This window comes from Zophobas morio, unplaced genomic scaffold (genome assembly GCF_036711695.1).
Source record: "Zophobas morio isolate AGI-343-1 ecotype UQ-CSIRO unplaced genomic scaffold, CSIRO_AGI_Zmor_V1 ptg000031l, whole genome shotgun sequence".
NCBI lineage: Eukaryota > Metazoa > Arthropoda > Insecta > Coleoptera > Tenebrionidae > Zophobas > Zophobas morio.
The window spans coordinates 6,298,469-6,316,641 of NW_026972136.1; the positions used below are offsets into that span (position 1 = coordinate 6,298,469).

General features: G+C 33.5%; 4 protein-coding genes across 4 annotated transcripts in view; 1 reads left to right on the plus strand and 3 right to left on the minus strand.

The window, feature by feature from the left end:
• Positions 1–3,904: 3,904 nt before the first annotated feature.
• On the minus strand, positions 3,905–4,763 carry LOC135139195 (uncharacterized protein C16orf52 homolog A). Its single transcript, XM_064069331.1, has 3 exons — positions 4,661–4,763; positions 4,395–4,607; positions 3,905–4,343 (listed from the first exon to the last, which is right to left on the minus strand). The coding sequence occupies exons 1-3, from the start codon at positions 4,761–4,763 to the stop codon at positions 4,156–4,158; spliced, it is 504 nt and encodes a 167-aa protein (XP_063925401.1). The 3' UTR covers positions 3,905–4,155.
• Positions 4,764–5,096: 333 nt separating this feature from the next.
• On the plus strand, positions 5,097–13,123 carry LOC135139193 (transmembrane protein 145). Its single transcript, XM_064069328.1, has 5 exons — positions 5,097–5,575; positions 5,625–6,030; positions 6,080–6,217; positions 11,948–12,203; positions 12,254–13,123. The coding sequence occupies exons 1-5, from the start codon at positions 5,097–5,099 to the stop codon at positions 12,490–12,492; spliced, it is 1,518 nt and encodes a 505-aa protein (XP_063925398.1). The 3' UTR covers positions 12,493–13,123.
• A 109-nt stretch (positions 13,124–13,232) lies between these two features.
• On the minus strand, positions 13,233–13,746 carry LOC135139196 (cytochrome c oxidase assembly factor 4 homolog, mitochondrial). Its single transcript, XM_064069332.1, has 2 exons — positions 13,545–13,746; positions 13,233–13,489 (listed from the first exon to the last, which is right to left on the minus strand). The coding sequence occupies exons 1-2, from the start codon at positions 13,635–13,637 to the stop codon at positions 13,382–13,384; spliced, it is 201 nt and encodes a 66-aa protein (XP_063925402.1). The 5' UTR covers positions 13,638–13,746; the 3' UTR covers positions 13,233–13,381.
• Positions 13,747–13,828: 82 nt separating this feature from the next.
• LOC135139194 (frequenin-2) overlaps positions 13,829–18,173 on the minus strand; it is a 101,979-nt gene continuing 97,634 nt past the window's right edge. The window contains exon 7 of the mRNA XM_064069330.1: positions 13,829–15,558. Coding sequence (XP_063925400.1) covers positions 15,394–15,558 — 165 coding nt within the window. The 3' untranslated portion in view covers positions 13,829–15,393. The remainder of the gene's footprint in view (positions 15,559–18,173) is intronic.

Sequence of the window (18,173 nt, forward strand, 5' to 3'; positions counted from 1 at the left end):
TAAAAATGAAAAGTTGCAAAATTATTAAATTGAAAAATCGATCAATTGAAAAAATAAGAAATTGGGAAATCTTACAACTGAAAAATCAAAAATTGAAAAATTGATTCATTAAAAACTGGACAATTGAGAAATCGAAAAACTAAAAATATAAAACAGAAAAAAGGTAAATAAATAAAAGAGGTGTTTGGATAATTTAAACCGTTAATTTTTTGTAGTAACTCAGTACAAAATAAAGAATAACACAATTTAGGGTCAGTTTATACAATACTTTAACCAATTTTAAACACTTTTTTGGAAAATTTTTGGAAATTTTGAATTCACTTTGCGTGTTTATTGGACCAGATATCGTGACGACGATTTCAGAATCGTAACAGCGGAAGATTATCTATACTTTGACACCAATTTTCGGTCGATTAAAAATTTTAACCGGTTTTAGCAAAGCCGAACAGTCGGCCGACAATAGTCGGTACATCTCTAATATTTTTATAAAAAAAACACTTGGGATCCCCAAGAAGGTTTAGCCTTTTTACAATGAGAAGTTAGTTGAGAACCCCGAGAAGTTTTTACACTCTTAAAAAAACAGAAGGGGCCCCGAAGTCTCGCCTTCTTTAAAAAAAAAGAGTTAGGCACTAGAGAAGGTTTCATTCTCAAAAAAAAAGTTGGAGCCCTCGAGGTTTTACTTTCTTAAAAAAAAGCAGTTGACATCCCTGAGAAGGTTTCACTTTTTTGAGGGCCCCGAGAAGGTTTCACAGTCTCTACAAAAAAGTCAGTTGGGGGCCCTGACAAGGTTTCACCTGAGGTACTTTTTAATAAAAGCAGTTGGGGCTCCCGAGAAGGTTTATTCACAGTTTTTACAAAAAAGACAATAAAGGGCTCCGGAAAGGGTTTATATTTTAGAAAAAAGACACTTGAGGCCCTCTAGAAGGTTTCGCCTTTTTAGAAAAAGACAGTAATTAAGACCCCCGAGAAGGTTTCACCTTCTTAAAAAAAAGATGGTTGTGGGTGGCCCCCGAGAAGGCTTCAGATTCTCTAAAAAAACACAAACAGGTGGGACCCCGAGAAGGTTTCACCTTCTTAAGAAAAATACAGTTCAGGTTCCTGAGGTTTTACCATTTGTAAAAAAAAGACAGTTGGCTCTCCTGAGAAGGTTTCACATTATTAAAAAAGGGAGTTGAGGGCCCCGAGAAGGTTTAGTTTTTTTACAAAAAGGGGGTAGTTGAGACCCCCGAGAAGATTTCACGTTCTTTAAAGAAAGAAGAGAGCTGGGGCCCCCGGGAAGCTTTTATACTCTTAAAAAACCAGAAGGGGCCCCGAAGTCTCACCTTCTTTAAAAAAGAGTTAGGCCCCCGATAAGGTTTCATTCTCAAAAAAAAGAAAAAGTTGGAGCCTTCGAAGTTTTACCTCCTTTAAAAAAAAAGCAGTTGGGGTCCCTGAGAAGGTTTCACTTTCTTGAGGGCCCCGAGAAGGTTTCACCTTCTTAAAAAAAATAGTTGTGGCCCCCGAGAAGGTTTCACAGTCTCTACAAAAAAGATAGTTGGGGGGCCAGAGAAGGTTTCACCTTAGATACTCTTTAAAAAAAGCAGTTGGGGCTCCCGAGAAGGTTTAATCACAGTTTTTTACAAAAAAGACAATTGAGGGTTCCGGGAAGGTTTTATATTAAAAAAAAGACACTTGGGGCCCCCGAGAAGGTTTCGCCTTTTTACAAAACGAAGGTAGTTGAGACCCCCGAGAAGATTTCACGTTCTTTAAAGAAAGAAGAGAACTGGGGCCCCCGAGAAGTTTTTACAGTCTTAAAAAAAAACAGAAGGGGCCCCCAAGACTCGCTTTCTTAAAAAAAAAAGAGTTAGCTCCCCGAGGTTTCATTCTCAAAAAGAAAAAAAAAAGTTGGAGCCCCCCGGGTTTTACCTTCTTTAAAAAAAAAGCAGTTGGAATCCCTGAGAAGTTTTCACTTTCTTGAGGGCTCCGAAAAGGTTTCATATTGTTACTTCTTATAAAGAGGACAGTTAGAGCCTCTGAGAAGGTTTCACCTTCTTAAAAAAAAATAGTTGTGGCCCCCGAGAAGGTTTCACAGTCTCTACAAAAAAGACAGTTGGGGGCCCAGAGAAGGTTTTACCTTAGGTACTCTTTATTAAAAGCACTTGGGGCTCCCGAGAAGATTTATTCACATTTTTACAAAAAGGACAATTGAGGGCTCCGAGAAGGTTTTATATTTAAAAAAAAGACACTTGGGGCCCCCGAGAAGGTTTAGCCTTGATACAAAAAGAAGATAGTTGAGACCCCCGAGAAGATTTCACGTTCTTTAAAGAAAGAAGAGAACTGGGCCCCCCGAGAAGTTTTTACAGTCTTAAAAAACAGAACGGGCCCCGAAGTCTCGCCTTCTTTAAAAAAAAAAGCTAGCCCCCCGAGGTTTCATTCTCAAAAAGAAAAAAAGAAGTTGGAATCCCTGAGAAGGTTTCACTTTCTTGACAGTTGGACTCCCGAGAAGATTTTCACATTTTATAAAAAAAGACAGTTGGCCCCCGAGAAGGTTTTACATTCTTAAAAAAAATTTAAAATTTATTTCGACGGAAATTCCTTCGACCTTGCAACGTAGTTCGACAAATCTCGCTTCTTTAAAATATGATAAAATTTGAGTTTGCGGTCCGTACAAGTGTGGACAATATATAAAGTTAAAATAGTTATACTTGAAGCATATAACCAACGGAAAAAAATGTGGATATTCTAAATTTCTCATTACATGCTTAACTTCGACAGTTGATGTTTAAAGTTCAAAAAAATTCAACTATTTTGACGTTCAGATTAGAAGCATCAGCGGTTAAACTGAAATTAAACTTCATTTTGTCTCTTTCAACGTAGAAGAGAGGACTGGTTAATTAATGAATCACTCAGTTTTTGGAGTTTTAATTCCTTTTTTTTTGTATTTCTCGTCGCATACGACGCGCGCCGGAATAAGATGTCGAGTTCGACACCGACACCGGTCTGAACGTAGGCATGTAAAGCCGCGCTATATTTTTATACAATATTATTATAATAATTAGATATTTCTAAATGACAAATAAAAAAAGTATATTTTATAATAAACAACAATTGACAATACATGGATATTTACTTTAATTAACCCAATCATCATTAATCATCATTTTGTCAAAAAATACAAATGTAACCAATTTTTGGTTTTTATTATTTTTTAAGAGAAAATTAATGAGTTCGCCGCGTATACGTGTTTAATTTATATAAATTGACAACGCAGACTTAAAACTCCATCCTTGCATCCCTGGGTCGACGCACTCTTTTTTTTTCTCAAAAACGTTAATAAATTTGAAGATTTATTCGACAAACTTGTAACAATAATAATAACTTTAAGATATTTGCTAGATTTCACAGCATTCTGCCATTTGGTTTTTGCAACTTCAAAGTGAAATTTTGTGTAAAATATTGTATAAAATTTTTATTTTTTTCCCCAAAATGCTGGATGCTACTAGTAAAAACTCAATAGGATTCTTAAACCACACATGCAGCAGTGAATTCTATCAAATTTAAGGAAACTTTATTAAGTAAAAATTGTAAAATGACGTATCACTTTTTTGGGGGGCGTAAACAAACAAAAAAAAAGATGAACGATTTACCCATGATTTACCATGCTTAAAACGTTTGCAAGATTTCAGAGTATTCGGTTTTGTTGTTGTTATACAATTTTGACTTTTTTATAAATTCAAATATTTACTAATGTAAATTTTGGTTAGCGTTTTACATCTGCGCGATATTCCTAAAATACATATATAGACTGTGACAACAATCGGTCGAGTAGTTTCGAAAATTGTCTATCTAATAAAAATCCGAACAGATGGCAGACAGGCAGACAGACAGAGCTTAGCTTACACTCAAAAAGTAAACGAACATTTTTTTAATAACAATGTATATTATTCAATTCACCACTTTGTACATGTTACATCTATTACAATATCTACATCAATATAAATTCCAGTGCAAACTTGCAACAAAATCTATCACAGTAACCATTCTTGAGTACAGAAATATATACAAAATCCATGTATTTGAGTCAAGCCGCAGATATTATACACCACTAGTGTAACCATCTTACCTTTGTTGTAAAAAGTTAAATACTGACTTACAAGATCATCAAAATAAAATAAATTAAAAATGCGGCAAACAAACTTTGCCTGCAAACAATTCTGATATGACTGTGATCCACAGCGCCAAGACAAACAAAATGTATGAGATTCCAACTTGATGACTGTTTGGTAATTGGTATGGTTGTCCACCAATTTCGTCCACGTGGAAACCCATTGGGAATATTACAGCAGCCAAACAAAATAGTACCACTAGAACAACCACATTGTCATGCTTCAGACACAAAAATCAACATTACTCACTTGCGGTAAAACCAACCCATCTGGCGTATGGAATGACATTTCGGTCCCACTGTGATGAAGCTAACAGTATGATGGTTGTAGTAATACAAATACAGCCCACAAAAATGCACACTAAAGCTAGCAACCACTCTGGTTGAAGGTCAGGAGTGAAACACACTTGTGGTCGATTATACAATGTCATGCAGGTCCACATTAGTCCCAGACGGGTGTCCCCTTTAAACAAATCGTATAAGTCGGGATTTTTGGTAATTTTTAGGGGGGTTTACCTCCAACGTCAGTGATGATCCAGTCGGGCATTGCCAAACTTACGATGGCGAAAATATCAGCCGCCATAAATAACGTCCCCGAGATAAGAGTTAATTTGTCCATCTCGTACGAAATTTACCACCCAATTATTAATAATTATATGTTCTTTGAAGCGTTCAAGGTTTGACAGATTGGTTGGTTAATAATTAAACATCACGCGGTGTTACCTGTAAAAGTGCCAACTTTTATTTAAAGACGGGTTTCAAATAACTCTCCAGTGGTAGAATTCGGGCGCAACAGTTTTAAAAACAAATAAATCCTGAATTATAAACATAAACTAAACAAGTGTCACCTACTTGTCAAAGCTGTCACCGCTGTCAAGTGTCAACCATCTGTCAAAATTGTCAGTGCTCATAACCTGTCGATGGTTCCCGTTTGCCATATTTTCAAACAAAAATGTTGAACAGAAATATTTTCTTCTTGATTTTCGTGATATTAACTTTGTGTTTTAAAATGAAACAGTGCACTCATTTGAAGGGGACGTTCAAAAGCAACGAGTTTTTTAAATTTCTAGTCAAGTTCGGCTTCCAAAAAACTGACAGACATCAACCAGATGCCACTCACGGCTATATTTTTGGAAATATTACCTCTGAACAGAATTTCTCCGTACCCGTGACGTTCGCAGTATTACAGAGGTCGTATTTTCTAGATTATTACCAAAATAGGGTTTTGTATAACAAAGAAGAGGCGTGCAAGAGGATGTTTAGTAAAGTCAGCACTCACGCATACGAACCAAAGTGCGACCCCAAAGGACAGGATTATTTGCGACGAATTCCTTGTCCGAAAGGAAAACTGTGTGTCGACGAGGACAAAGAGTGGAATGTCGTGAAAGGACACCAGTTTACTTATGTGATACAAGATTTTAAACAGCCTTCGTAACTGACTTGTTTTAAAGGAGGTTTAATGTTAAAAGGTCTATTGTAGTTTTTGGTACGTCTCCATGGTGGCCTGTTATATTAATCTGACGACGTGTGAGTGGCACCATTACGAACCAATGAGAACTTATACTATACATTATGATTTGTGGCTTGTGAATGGCAATCCTAACATTTCGTCGTATAGTACTCTGACTTACCAGTTTTCATTCGATCGACAAAATACTCTGGAACTGTATCTACTATTCTGGCTGTGTTACATGGTTTTGGTCCCGTTGCAGTGTCATGCCGTAAAGACGCAGAAACACCCCGTAACTAAGCTCTTTACAGCCAGCTTATTCCTTGACTTTTTGGCTCTCTGTTTGATTTTAATCCACACTTTGAAGTTCGCTCTGGATGGAGAAGGGTACCCCAAATTGGCCATGACTGGTGATATTTTTGATATTCTTTCAAGGGTAGAAATAGAAAAATATAAAAGGCACTGTTAAATTGAATTTGTTGTAGACGTCTTTTATGCTGCTGCTGTTACTACTAGCGAAGGGATGGGCTGTTACACGTTTGGAATTATCCTGGAAACCATTAGTGTTTGCCATTTGGTTGTGTTATGGGATTGTACATATTCTTCTCTATGTATGGAATTTGGTAAGATTTGGTTTCATTTGACTTGTTTTCGATAAAAAATCGTAAATAGTGGATGATTTTGACGCACACTACGTTTGAATGAAATTGTCAAAATCGTGACGTCATGTTGCGGTGTTGTCATATTATCACAACTGGTAAAAAACGATAAATTTAGGTAATAAATAACCGTAGTCTCAAAATAAGAACATAGAGAAGCGTCATAGTTTAAATTAAATGATGGTTGAGGACTCCTTGACTTATGTTGGCAACAGTGTGTTTCTAACTAGGAATAAAATTAACTAGAAAAAATGTCATATTTTAACGACGCGTTTTACTTTCGACAAATTGACACTAGATTTACCAGAATATTACAAGCTGCGTACTGTTTCTTGCACTTTAATTCAGGCCACACGAATTACAGTTCGTCGTCTGAGTACTTGTTTGATCTACAGACCAGAGCGCACTCATGCCAATGTCGACTCTAAGCATTCGGAAACGATTTTATTTATAAGCCATGATCCGTGATCCACATCCTAACCGGTTTCGACCATAATTTCTTGCTGTTTCAACTTTCGAATTCTCAGTTTTTCGAGATTTAGTTTGGGGACTTTTCAGTTTACTCCTATTTATTATTCAATTTTTGGATTTTATAATTTCTCAATTTCTCGGTTTTTAGTTTTTCTCTTCAATTTTACAATTTTTAAATATTTCGATTTTTCAGTTTTTGACTTTTATAAACTCTTGATTTGTCGATTTTTCAATTAATAGATTTTTCGTCCTTTTTCGTTCTTATTATCCTTTTTTCGTCCTTTTCCGTTCTTTTTCGTCTATTTAGTCCTTTTTCGTCCTCTTTCCTACCTTTCGTCCTTTTCGTCCTTCTTCGTCCATTTCGTCTTTTTTCGTTCTGTTTCCTACTTTTCGTCATTTACGTCCTTTTTCGTCCTTTTACGTCCTCTTACATCCTCTTTCGTCCTCTTTCGTCCTCTTTCGTCCTCTTTCGTCCTCTTTCGTCCTCTTTCGTCCTCTCTCGTTCTGTTTCGTCCTGTTTCGTCCTGTTTCGTCCTCTTTCGTTCTTTTCCGTCCTTCTTCGTCCTTTGTCATTCTTTTCGTCATTTTTTGTTCTTTCTCGTCCTTTTTCGTCTATTCGTCCTATTCGCATATTCGTCCTATTCGTCCTTTTCGTCCCTTTCGTCCCTTTCGTCCTTTTCGTCCTTTCCGTCTTTTCCGTCCTTTTCGCTCTTTTCTTCCTTCTCGTCCTTTTCTTCCTTTTCGTCCTTTACGTCCTTTTCTTCTTTTTCGTATATTCGTCCTTTTCGTCCCTTCGTCCTTTTCGTCCTGTTCCACCTATTCATCATTTTCGTCCTTTTCGTCCTTGTCGTCATTTTCATCCTTTTCGTCATTTTCGTCCTTTTCGTCGTTCTCGTCCTTTCCGTCCTTTTTCGTCCTTTCCGTCCTTTTTCGTCCTTTCTCCTCCATTTAGTCTTTTTTCGTCCTCTTTCCTAATTTTCATCCTTTTCGTCCTTTTTCGTCCATTTCGTCTTTGTTCGTCCTTTTTCGCCATTTTTCGTCCATTTCATCCTTTTTCGTACTCTTTCCTATTTTTCGTCCTTTATATCCTTTTTCGTCCTTAATATCCTTTTTTCCGTCCTTTTCGTCCTTTTTCGTCCATTTAGTCCTTTTTCATCCTTTTTCCTACTTTTCGTCCTTTTCGTCCTTTTTCGTCCTTTTCCCTACTTTTCGTCCTTTTTCGTCCATTTCGTCTTTTTTCGTCCTTTCTCCTACTTTTCGTCCTTTTCCGTCCTTCTTCGTCCTTATTCGTCATGTTTCGTCCTTTTCCGTCCTTTTTCGTCATTTTTCGTCATTTTTCGTCCTTTGTCGTCCTTTTCGTAATTTTTCGTCCTTTTTCGTCTATTCGTCTTTTTCGTCATTTTTGGTCCTTTTTCGTCTATTCGTCCTTTTCGTCCTATTCGTTTATTCGTCCTTTTCGTCATATTCGTCTATTCGTCCTTTTCGTCCTTTTTGTCCTTTATTTTTCGATGTGTCGACTTTTTACTTTTTCGATTTTTAAATTTTAGACTTCTCAATTTTTTGGTATTTTAATTTTTCATTATTTAAAATTTTAGATTTTTCAATTTTTCAAATTTGACATTTATAAACTGTCAATTTTTCGATTTTTCAATTAATCGATGTTTTGATTTTCCCAGTTCTTGACTTTCGAGGGTTTCGATATTCCTGTTCTTCAATTCTTTAATTTTTCGATTTTACAGGTTTTTGATTTTTCATTTTTTAGTTTTTTTAACGTGTGGATTTTTCGACTTCACTTTTTGGATTTTTCGATTGCTCATTTTTTCGACTTTTTAGGTTCTCAGTTTTTGGATATTTCAGTTTTAGAATTTTTCATGTTTTCCATTTTTCAGTTTTTCTTTTATTTGAGTTCTTCGATATTTCAGTTTTTCAAGTTTTCGAATTGTTCAAATGTTTTGATTTCTTAATCTATCGATTTTTCTACTTCCCGGTTTTAGATTTTCTGTTTTCAATTGTCGTTTTTTCAAATTTTCGATTTTACATTTTCTCAATTTTTCAATTTCTCGGTTTTTAGTTTTTCTCTTCAAGTTTACGATTTTTAAATATTTCGATTTTTCAATTTTTGACTTTTATAAACTCTTTATTTGTCGATTTTTCAATTAATTGATTTTTCTTCCTTGTTCGTCCTTATTATCTTTTTTCCGTTCTTTTTCGCCCTTTTTCGTCCTTTTACGTCCATTTAGTCCCTTCTTCGTCCATTTAGTCCCTTTTGGCCTCTTTCCTACCTTTCGTCCTTTTCGTCCATTTCGTCTTTTTTCGTCCTTTTTCCTACTTTCCGTCATTTACGTCCTCTTTCGTAATTTTTGTCCTTTTTCGTCCTGTTTCGTCCTTTTTCGTCCTTTTTCGTTCTTTTCCGTCCTTCTTCGCCCTTCTTCGTCCTTTGTCGTTCTTTTCGTCATTTTTTGTCCTTTCTCGTCTATTCGTCCTTTTCGTCTTATTCGTCAATTTGTCCTATTCGTCTTTTTCGTCCCTTTCGTCCTTTTCGTCCTTTCCGTCCTTTCCGTCTTTTCCGTCCTTTTCGCTCTTTTCTTCCTTCTCGTCCTTTTCTTCCTTTTCGTCCTTTTTTTCCTTTTCGTCCTTTGCGCCCTTTTCTTCTTTTTCGTCCATTCGTCTTTTTCGTCCTGTTCCACCTATTCGTCATTTTCGTCCTTTTCGTCCTTGTCATTTTCGTCCTTTTTCCTACTTTTCGTCCTTATTCGTCCTGTTTTGTCCTCTTTCGTTCTTTTCCGTCCTTTTTCGTAATTTTTCGTCCATTTCGTCCTTTTTCGTACTCTTTCCTACTTTTCGTCCTTTTCATCCCTTTTCGTCCTTATTATCCTTTTTCCGTTCTTTTTCGTCCTTCTTGGTCCTTTTTCGTCCTCTTTCGTCTTTTTTCGTCCATTTAGTCCTTTTTTATCCTTGTTCCTACTTTTCGTCCTTTTCGTCCATTTCGTCTTTTTTCGTCCTTTATCCTACTTTTCGTCCTTATTCGTCCTGTTTTGTCCTGCTTCGTTCTTTTCCGTTCTTTTTCGTCATTTTTCGTCCTTTGTAATCCTTTTTCGTCTATTCGTCCTTTTCGTCTTATTCGTCTATTCGTCCTTTTCGTCCTTTATTTTTCGATGTGTCGACTTTTTACTTTTTCGATTTTTAAATTTTAGACTTCTCAATTTTTTGGTATTTTAATTTTTCAATATTTAAAATTTTAGATTTTTCGATTTCTCGATTTTTCATTTCAGTTCTTCGATATTTCAGTTTTTCAAGTTTTCGAAATTTTCAAATGTTTTGATTTCTTAATCTATCGATTTTTCGACTTCCCGGTTTTAGATCTTCTGTTTTTCAATTGTCGTTTTTTCAAAGTTTAGATTTTTCAATTTTTCAAATTTGACATTACTGTCAATTTTTCGATTTTTCAATTAATCGATGTTTTGATTTTTCCTAGATTTTGACTTTTGAGGGTTTCGATATTCCTTTCTTCAATTCCTTAATTTTTCGATTTTTCATTTTTTAGTGTTTTTAAGGTTTCGATTTTTCGACTTCACTTTTTGGATTTTCCGATTGCTCAGGTTTTCGACTTCTTAGGTTCTCAGTTTTTGGACATTTCAGTTTTCGGATTTTCCAGGTTTTTCATTTTTCAGTTTATGTTTCATTTTTCAGTTTTTCGATATTTCAGTTTTGGAATTTTTCAATATTTCGATTCTTCGACTTTTCGATTTTTGACTCCTGGATTTTTCCATGTGTCGAGTTTTTTACTTTTTCGATGTTTAAATTTTAGATTTTTTAATTTTTAAAATTTTAGATTTTTCGATTTCTCAATTCATTTCAGTTCTTCGATATTTCAATTTTTCAAATTTTTCAAATGTTTCGATTTCTTAATCTTTTGATTTTTCGACTTCCCGGTTTTAGGTTTTCTGTTTTGCAATTGTCATTTTGTCAAATTTTCGATTTTTTAATTTTTCAAATTTGACTTTTATAAACTCAATTTTTCGATTTTTCAGTTAATCGATGTTTTGATTTTCCCGTTTCTTAATCTTCGAGTGTTTCGATTTTCCTGTTCTTCAATTCTTTAATTTTTCAGGTTGTTGATTTTTCAATTTTTCGATTTTTTAAGGTTTCTATTTTTTGACTTCATTTTTTTGATTTTTCGATTTTTCAGTTTATAGATATTTCAGTTTTAGGATTTTTCAATATTTCAATTCTTCGGCTTTTCTATTTTTAACTTCTGGATTTTTCGATGTGTCAATCTTTTACTTTTTCGATTTTTCAATTTTTGGAATTTTAAATTTTAGTTTTTTCAATCTTCTGATATTTTAATTTTTCAATATTTCTTAATCTCGATTTTTCGACTTCCTGGTTTTAGATGTTCTGTTTATCAAATTTTTCGATTTGTTAATTTTTTGATTTTTCCGCTTTTCCAATTTTTCAAATTTTAACTTTTTGTCGATTTCTCTATTTTTCGATTTTTCGACTTCATCACTTGTCGATTTCTCGTTCTTTTGATCTTTCAATCTCCCAATTTTTCGAATTATTTTTAAGTTTTTTGATTTCTCAATTTTTCAATTTATAAATTGTTCAATTTTTAACTTGTCGATTTTTCGATTTTGGCCTATTTCGGTTTCTCAATTGTTCGATTTTTCGACTCCACGATTTCTTGATCTTTTGATTTTTCGGTTTTTAAATTTTTGATTTTTGAATTTTACATTTTTTCGATTTTCTGATGTTTCATTTTTCGATTTTCAGTTCTTCGATATTTCGATGTTTCGGTTTTAGGATTTTTTAAGGTTTTGATTTTTCGATTATTATTAGATTTCTCCATTTTTCGATTATTTTAATTTTTCATTTTTTTTCTCACTGTTAATATCATACAGTGTATCGAAAACTACCACAAAAATTGTCACTAAAAACATTTAAAAATTCATACAAAATAGAACATAGCTTCACGGCTTATAAATAAAATCGTTTCTGAATGCTTAGAGTCGACATTGGCCTGAGCGCGCTCTGGTCTGTAGATCAAACAAGTTCTCAGGCGACGAGTTGTAGTGAAACAAGTTTTTTTATTAGCATCGACTATTTAAATTTGGCGCTTGTCTTTGGCGGTTGAGGACTCCAACGTCAATAAAATTAAATGGGTCGCCAACCTGACAAAAAAATCATCCCCATTAATAGTAATAAACGTATTTCTTGTTGTAGACCGAAGTGGACATAATCGAAGACATCGACGAGTACCAGACGTGGCCCGGGTGGCTGATCATCGTATTTCGATCACTAATCATGGTCTGGTTCTTGTACGAACTGCGCACAACAATGTTGTATGAACACAACACCCAAAAACTAAACTTTTTGCTCCACTTTGGCGCCTCTAGCTTAGTTTGGTTCATCTATTTGCCGATTCTTGCGTTGATAGCGCTGCACGTATCCGCTTTGTGGAGATTTAAATTACTTTTAGGTACGTTTTGACGCTCATTACGTTTTCCGGGTATAGCTTTGACGTTTCAGGTATAACTTACTCAGCCGACTGTTTCGCGTATTGTGTGATGGCGCATTTGTTGTGGCCCACACGATCCGAGCAGTATTTCTTGTTGAAAGGACCGTCTTCGGCGGATATTGAAGAATTGGACGAGTTTAACGAAGCTCCTCATATAGTGAATAATTCGTATACTTCACTAAGCACGATGAGTTCTTTAGAAATATGCAGGTTTGAAGATGCACCGAAAAGTAAGATTGTGAATGCGTAATGTGATGTGATCTTTTTTAAAAATAACTAGTGATTAAAGAGTGTGACGATTACATACTTAACTGTCAATTTTGATGTATATACATTGTTACAAATTTGGCGTGGTTGCAAGATGTTTTGATTGCAGTTGTTGAACACTAGACACGTTTATTGGATGAAGGTGTTGCCAAAGACTCTTAAGTTTATTACTTATGAAATTAGGTTAAAGACGCGACGTGTAAATAAATTAAATTGTTTTTTATTTTTCAAATGTATTACTATTATTATTGCTCAATTATTTTTATTAATGTGATGTTACACTGTTTTTTAGTTCAATATGTTAACAGAGATAGTTTTATGAATTTAGAGAATACGTACTTTGTATAAAATGCAGGAGGATCGTTTTGGTTCTTTCCCATTACCTGTTTCGTTATAGCGATGGTGCCAACAGCTTTATCGTTTCCACTAACTTTTATGTGATGATTGTGTATATTTTGCACATTTGTGGCATGGCCAAGAGGAACAAACTATTTTCATGGATTTATTCGTTTTTAAGTTCATCTATACTTAGATTGTCAATTTTACAATACATCGATGAATTATTAAATTCACTGTAAGATATTCTTATATCACAAATAAATGATCATGCAATAGTTACAATTATTGATAGCCCCCTTAATATCATTGAAGTTGAATTGGCTTCCTTAATTATCTCTTTTAATAATTAACGAGTCGCCACTGTCTTTTAAAATAATTTGCTGCTTAAAAACAAAATATATATTTTCACAAATTAATGTTATCAATACAATCAAACACTTGTTATACACAGTTATATCAAGTAAAAATCAGATAATATTATCGTAACAACAATTACTTTACATTTTTCTAGTCTATGATCAGGTTGTATAACCTCAAATTATTCCGTTCTTTTTTCTGTCTTCATATTCTGACATACATTTCCTAAAATCAGAGACTTGCTTCTTACATTGTCTCCAGTCTTGAGTTTCCGCTATACATTCCTTAAATAAACAATCTGCAATAAATAAATTCCAGGTGTGACATAACCTCACTTACTTGAACTTTGTAGTGGTGGTTAATGCAGCCGGTTTTTCTCAACATTTCCTCAACAGGGTCGGTGATTTCTTGTTTACCGTGAGTTGAGCTCATTTCGTAACGCTTTATTGATCAAAAAAGTGTGTCACACTTTAGTTTTGAAATTTTATCTTTTTATTCGAATGAGCAGTGTCGTCGAGCACGTAGGGATTTTGGGTGCTGGGGTTGCACGATGCCACGTAAAAATACAACTATAGTTTATACTATTTATTTTGTACATTCAATTTTAATATTACAAAACTTACAACACAATAAGTATTTTTCATTCTATGTATAATATACAACAACAAACAGTGTCAAACGAAACAACCATGTTACCAATATCTAAAACAACAAGAACAGCCTACTGCAATACAAGACACAGCATTTTCATTATTGCGATACAATGATTGTAATTATCACAGAAGGTTGGTAACAGAAAGATTTAGCGCGTTGCTAAAGTCATATTTTTCAAATCATCACAATTTAAACGCATATTATTTAGGCCACGTTATGTACAAATCAAACATATACATACATAATTTATCGAATAAAAATGAATGAGCGTACTTTTCACCTCTGCGTAACAATTTGTTTTGTTTCATTCGTGTGCTTTATTATAAGTCTGTTTAGAATTGACGTTTTAACGACCACAACTAGCATTTCTATCAGTGTGAGAGTGAGGAGTTGTATGAATGCGAAAACTTATGAATTGTTGTTATCGGGCGAAATTATAAGCAAACTTTTGTATGTATAGAAACATGTATATATTGAACTAGTGTTATGTTGTTAGGTGGGTACGTATCATACCAACCACTCCGAAGTTTAAAATGTCACTTATCTACGCTAAGTCTTATAGAAATATCCACCTAAAGACATAAAGTATGTTTTTAGATCCTTATAACTTGTTAAGTTGTTTTTTTATTATTTGGTTAATACACCGCGTTGGCTTCGAACGAAAGAAGTGGCAACAAGCTCTATAGTACGGTAAGTTGAAATATTAGAATAAAACGAGAAAACAAGTTTTAAGGATTTTTTATTCTTGACATCGTTTAATTACTCGTAGAATGCTCAATATCTATTTTTTTAATCATACAGTACATGGAATGTTCAAAAACTACATTTAATTTGGATTATTCTATGTCTACGATCATTAATAAGTAACTTGTGTACCATAAGTGTTCTGTTATTAGCTACAACGACTGGATTTTTAGAATATTATTATGCAATCGTGTGTATAAGAATAAACACACATCTTTATCTAAACAGTGTCTCGTTTTTAACCCATCTAAATCTGACTTGGGTAAAAAGGTTATTGCTAGCGCACAAAATTATGTATAAAATTCTCTTTACAACAACAGGTATGGTGTTTATAACATACTTAATATTTTTGACACTTTTACGTCCTTACGATTACAGTAAAACCCTACTAACGAGAACGAACCAAGGAATTGCATCAGGACTTAATCGTTTTAAAATCTAAACGAACGTATAGCACTTGACAAACCGAAGTTCATGATTGTCTGTATATGCGTTAAAACAACATTTTTATTCTGTTCATTTTACACTCTTTTTTTACAAAATAAAATTGACTTTCGAAATATACTTACACGATTTTGTGATTTTACTAATATTTATAATTGAGCGTCGTAGCCACAGTTTTGACACAAGGGACAAAATTCGATCGGGAAAACAATATACAATTTACATTTCTCGCCGCTGGCTGTTAAGTGATGAGATGTTTATTGAAAACAATCCGTTTAAGACAAATTTCGAATAACGTCCCTTGTTTGCGTCAGAGCGTCTCGGGTACAATCCCCGCATCCTTATGCTATTCGGGGCCGATGGTCAACGCCTGGACAATCCTGGGATCCGCTTTGCTTCCTTCCCGAAATTCCTCCAGGGTAAGGCGGTCGTCGTGGTTCTTGTCCATCTGGTCGAAGATTTTGTCGACCCGTTTCTGGGGCGTGTTCTCGTCTTCGGACGGCTGTTGACCCTAAAGACATTTGGAATGTATATTTTGCACAACGTTTGGACCTCTGGTTCAAAAAACTTAATTTTAAAATTACACGAAACTCTGTTTTTGTTTAAAAAATGGCTACTCTTCCGCCATTTTTAAAATGACACATAATTTCTTAATTATTATTAAACAAGACTTACAGGGGGACCCCAAGATTCTTTCAAAATTCGCTAAATCAATATTCCCTCTTACAAAATTTTCACCTTTTTTTTGACCACATTCCAAAATTATCTAAATAGATTTTTCTGGAGATACCGACGCCCAGAAGTTATTTTTGCGTCATTTCTTCTTAAATTCTTAACATTTTTCAAAAATCTCCCCCTGTAATGTGGCAAATTAGAATTAAAAAAAAAAATATTTTTTCAAATTGAATATTTCGAAAATCTGAAGAAAATATTTCTAGGCGACTCTTCTGAAAGCTAAATTTTTCAAAACTCATCTCCTTATGAAAATGTTGATACATTTTCAACCGTTTTCGAAAATTACCGAAAATAATTATTTGTAGATTTTGACTCCAGAAGTACTTTTTGACTTAATTTTTTAGAAAATCCCTATCATTTTTTCAGAATCGATAGTGTGAAATGTGGTTTTCTGAGGGTTTTTAGACGAGTTTTCTGAAAGTTAAATTTTTAATGAAATTTTAGACACTATCAAATTTCGAAAATGACCGAAATTCCTACCATTTGTCAATTAAAAATATGACAATTTAAGAGTTTTTAAAAATCTTCCTTTTCAAACACGAAATCTGAATTCCAAAATTTTTTGATGGTTTTTAGACAAATTTTCCGAAAGCTAAATTTTTCAATGTGAAAATTTCGACACATTTTCAACCTTCTTCGACAGTTACTTAAAGAAATTTTGTAGATTTGGACCATCAGAAGTTATTTTCGGCTTCGTTTCTTCCAAAATTTATGCCATTTTTCAAGAATCTCAAATACAAATATGGCAATTTTTAGGATTTTGCAAAATGTTCTATTGCAAACTGACTGTTTCGAAAATGTGTCTCTGAGATCATAAAAACGCTATGTTTTCAAAATCAACACGTTGAGATTTATATCTCGGTATTTTTTGAGGATTTTTAGACAAGTTTTCTGGAAGCTAAGTTTTACAAAATACCTTTTTGAAATTTTCATTTTTAAAAACTATCCAAACAGATTTTGTTGTTTTCGGCTTTATCGTAACCATGTTTCCAGAATTGACAATATTAAATATTTAGCTTTTGGATTAAAAAAAATAATAATTTTTAAATCGATAATTTCCAAAATCTTGCTTCGGGATTTTTGACCGTTATATTTTTGGAATCAACACATCGAGGAATATGTCCTAAAATTTTTTGATAATTTTTGGGCAATTTTTTTGGAAGCTAAATTTTTCAATATTCTCCGTTATGAAAATTTTGACACATTTTCAACCATATACGAAAATTACCTAAAGGAATTTTTTGTCCATTTTGACAAGTTATTGCTTCGCAAATTCCTATCATTTTTCAAGAATCTCGAACTCAAATATGTCAATTTTTAGAATGTTTCAAAACTAACCGGTATCTTTTTAGAATCAGCATAGCAAGATTTGTGTTGTAGTATTTTTTGAGCATTTTTAGACAATAACTTTGCTAGAAGGTAAATTTTTCAATAGTTTTGTGAAATTTTTGACACTTTTTCGACCATTTTCAAAAATTACCTAAAAAAATTTTTTTGTAGATTTCGACTTCCAGAAGTTATTTTCGGATTTATTTCGTAGAAAATCGATAAGCATTTTTCCAGAACCGACAATATGAAATATGACAATTTTTTGAATTAAAAAAAACCAAATCGATTATTTTGAAAATCTTGCTCAGGGATCATAAACTCGCTACATTTTTGGAGTAGAAGATTTTTTGACAATTTTTCTGCACGATAAATTTTTCAATACCCTTCTTATGAAATTTTCGACACTTATTTGGCCATTTGCGAAAATTATCCAAAGGACTTTTTTTTTGTAAATTTTGTCCTTTAGAAGCTATATTTTGCATCATTTCTTCGAAAATGCCTACCATTTTTCAAGAATCTCGAATCGGAAATACCTTAATTTTTAGGTCTTTTAAAATTTTCTTTTACAAACTGAATATTTTGAAAATGTGGAATCTATACGCCACAAAATTTGAGGACTTTTAGGCAACTTTTCTGATAGCTAAATTTTTCAATATTCCCCTTTATGAAAATTTTGACACATTTTCAACCTAACGAAATTTTTTTGTCTATTTCGACCTTTATTTCTTCGAAAAGTCTTATCATTTTTTACGAATCTCGAACTGAAAGTCCGTTTTTAGAATTTTTCAAATCGAACATTTCGAAAATGTGGTTCTGGAATCATAAAAACACTATATTTTTAGAATCAGCATGTCAAGATTTACATCGTAGTATTGTTTGACTATTTTTAGACAATAACTTTGCTCGAAACTAAGTTTTTCTCTACTTTTGTGAAATTTTTGATATTTTTTTTTCCATTTTTTAAAATTACCTAAAAAAATAATTTTTGTAGATTTCGACTTCCACAAGTTATTTTCGTCCCTAAGACTCTTTAAAACTACTTTAAAAACCAGACATAATGAC

Excerpts from the sequence above, each read along its gene's own strand:
- LOC135139193 (XM_064069328.1), top strand. The coding sequence starts at position 5,097 with ATGTTGAACAGAAATATTTTCTTCTTGATTTTCGTGATATTAACTTTG. Across the intron at positions 5,576-5,624 it reads CAAGATTTTAAACAGCCTTC|TTTTTGGTACGTCTCCATGG; the intron begins GTAACTGACTTG and ends GGTCTATTGTAG. Across the intron at positions 6,218-11,947 it reads TTCTCTATGTATGGAATTTG|ACCGAAGTGGACATAATCGA; the intron begins GTAAGATTTGGT and ends TTCTTGTTGTAG.
- LOC135139196 (XM_064069332.1), bottom strand. The coding sequence starts at position 13,637 with ATGAGCTCAACTCACGGTAAACAAGAAATCACCGACCCTGTTGAGGAA. Across the intron at positions 13,490-13,544 it reads ACCACCACTACAAAGTTCAA|GAATGTATAGCGGAAACTCA; the intron begins GTAAGTGAGGTT and ends TGTTTATTTAAG.
- LOC135139195 (XM_064069331.1), bottom strand. The coding sequence starts at position 4,763 with ATGGACAAATTAACTCTTATCTCGGGGACGTTATTTATGGCGGCTGAT. Across the intron at positions 4,608-4,660 it reads GATCATCACTGACGTTGGAG|GGGACACCCGTCTGGGACTA; the intron begins GTAAACCCCCCT and ends ATTTGTTTAAAG. Across the intron at positions 4,344-4,394 it reads ATGGGTTGGTTTTACCGCAA|TGGTACTATTTTGTTTGGCT; the intron begins GTGAGTAATGTT and ends TGGTTGTTCTAG.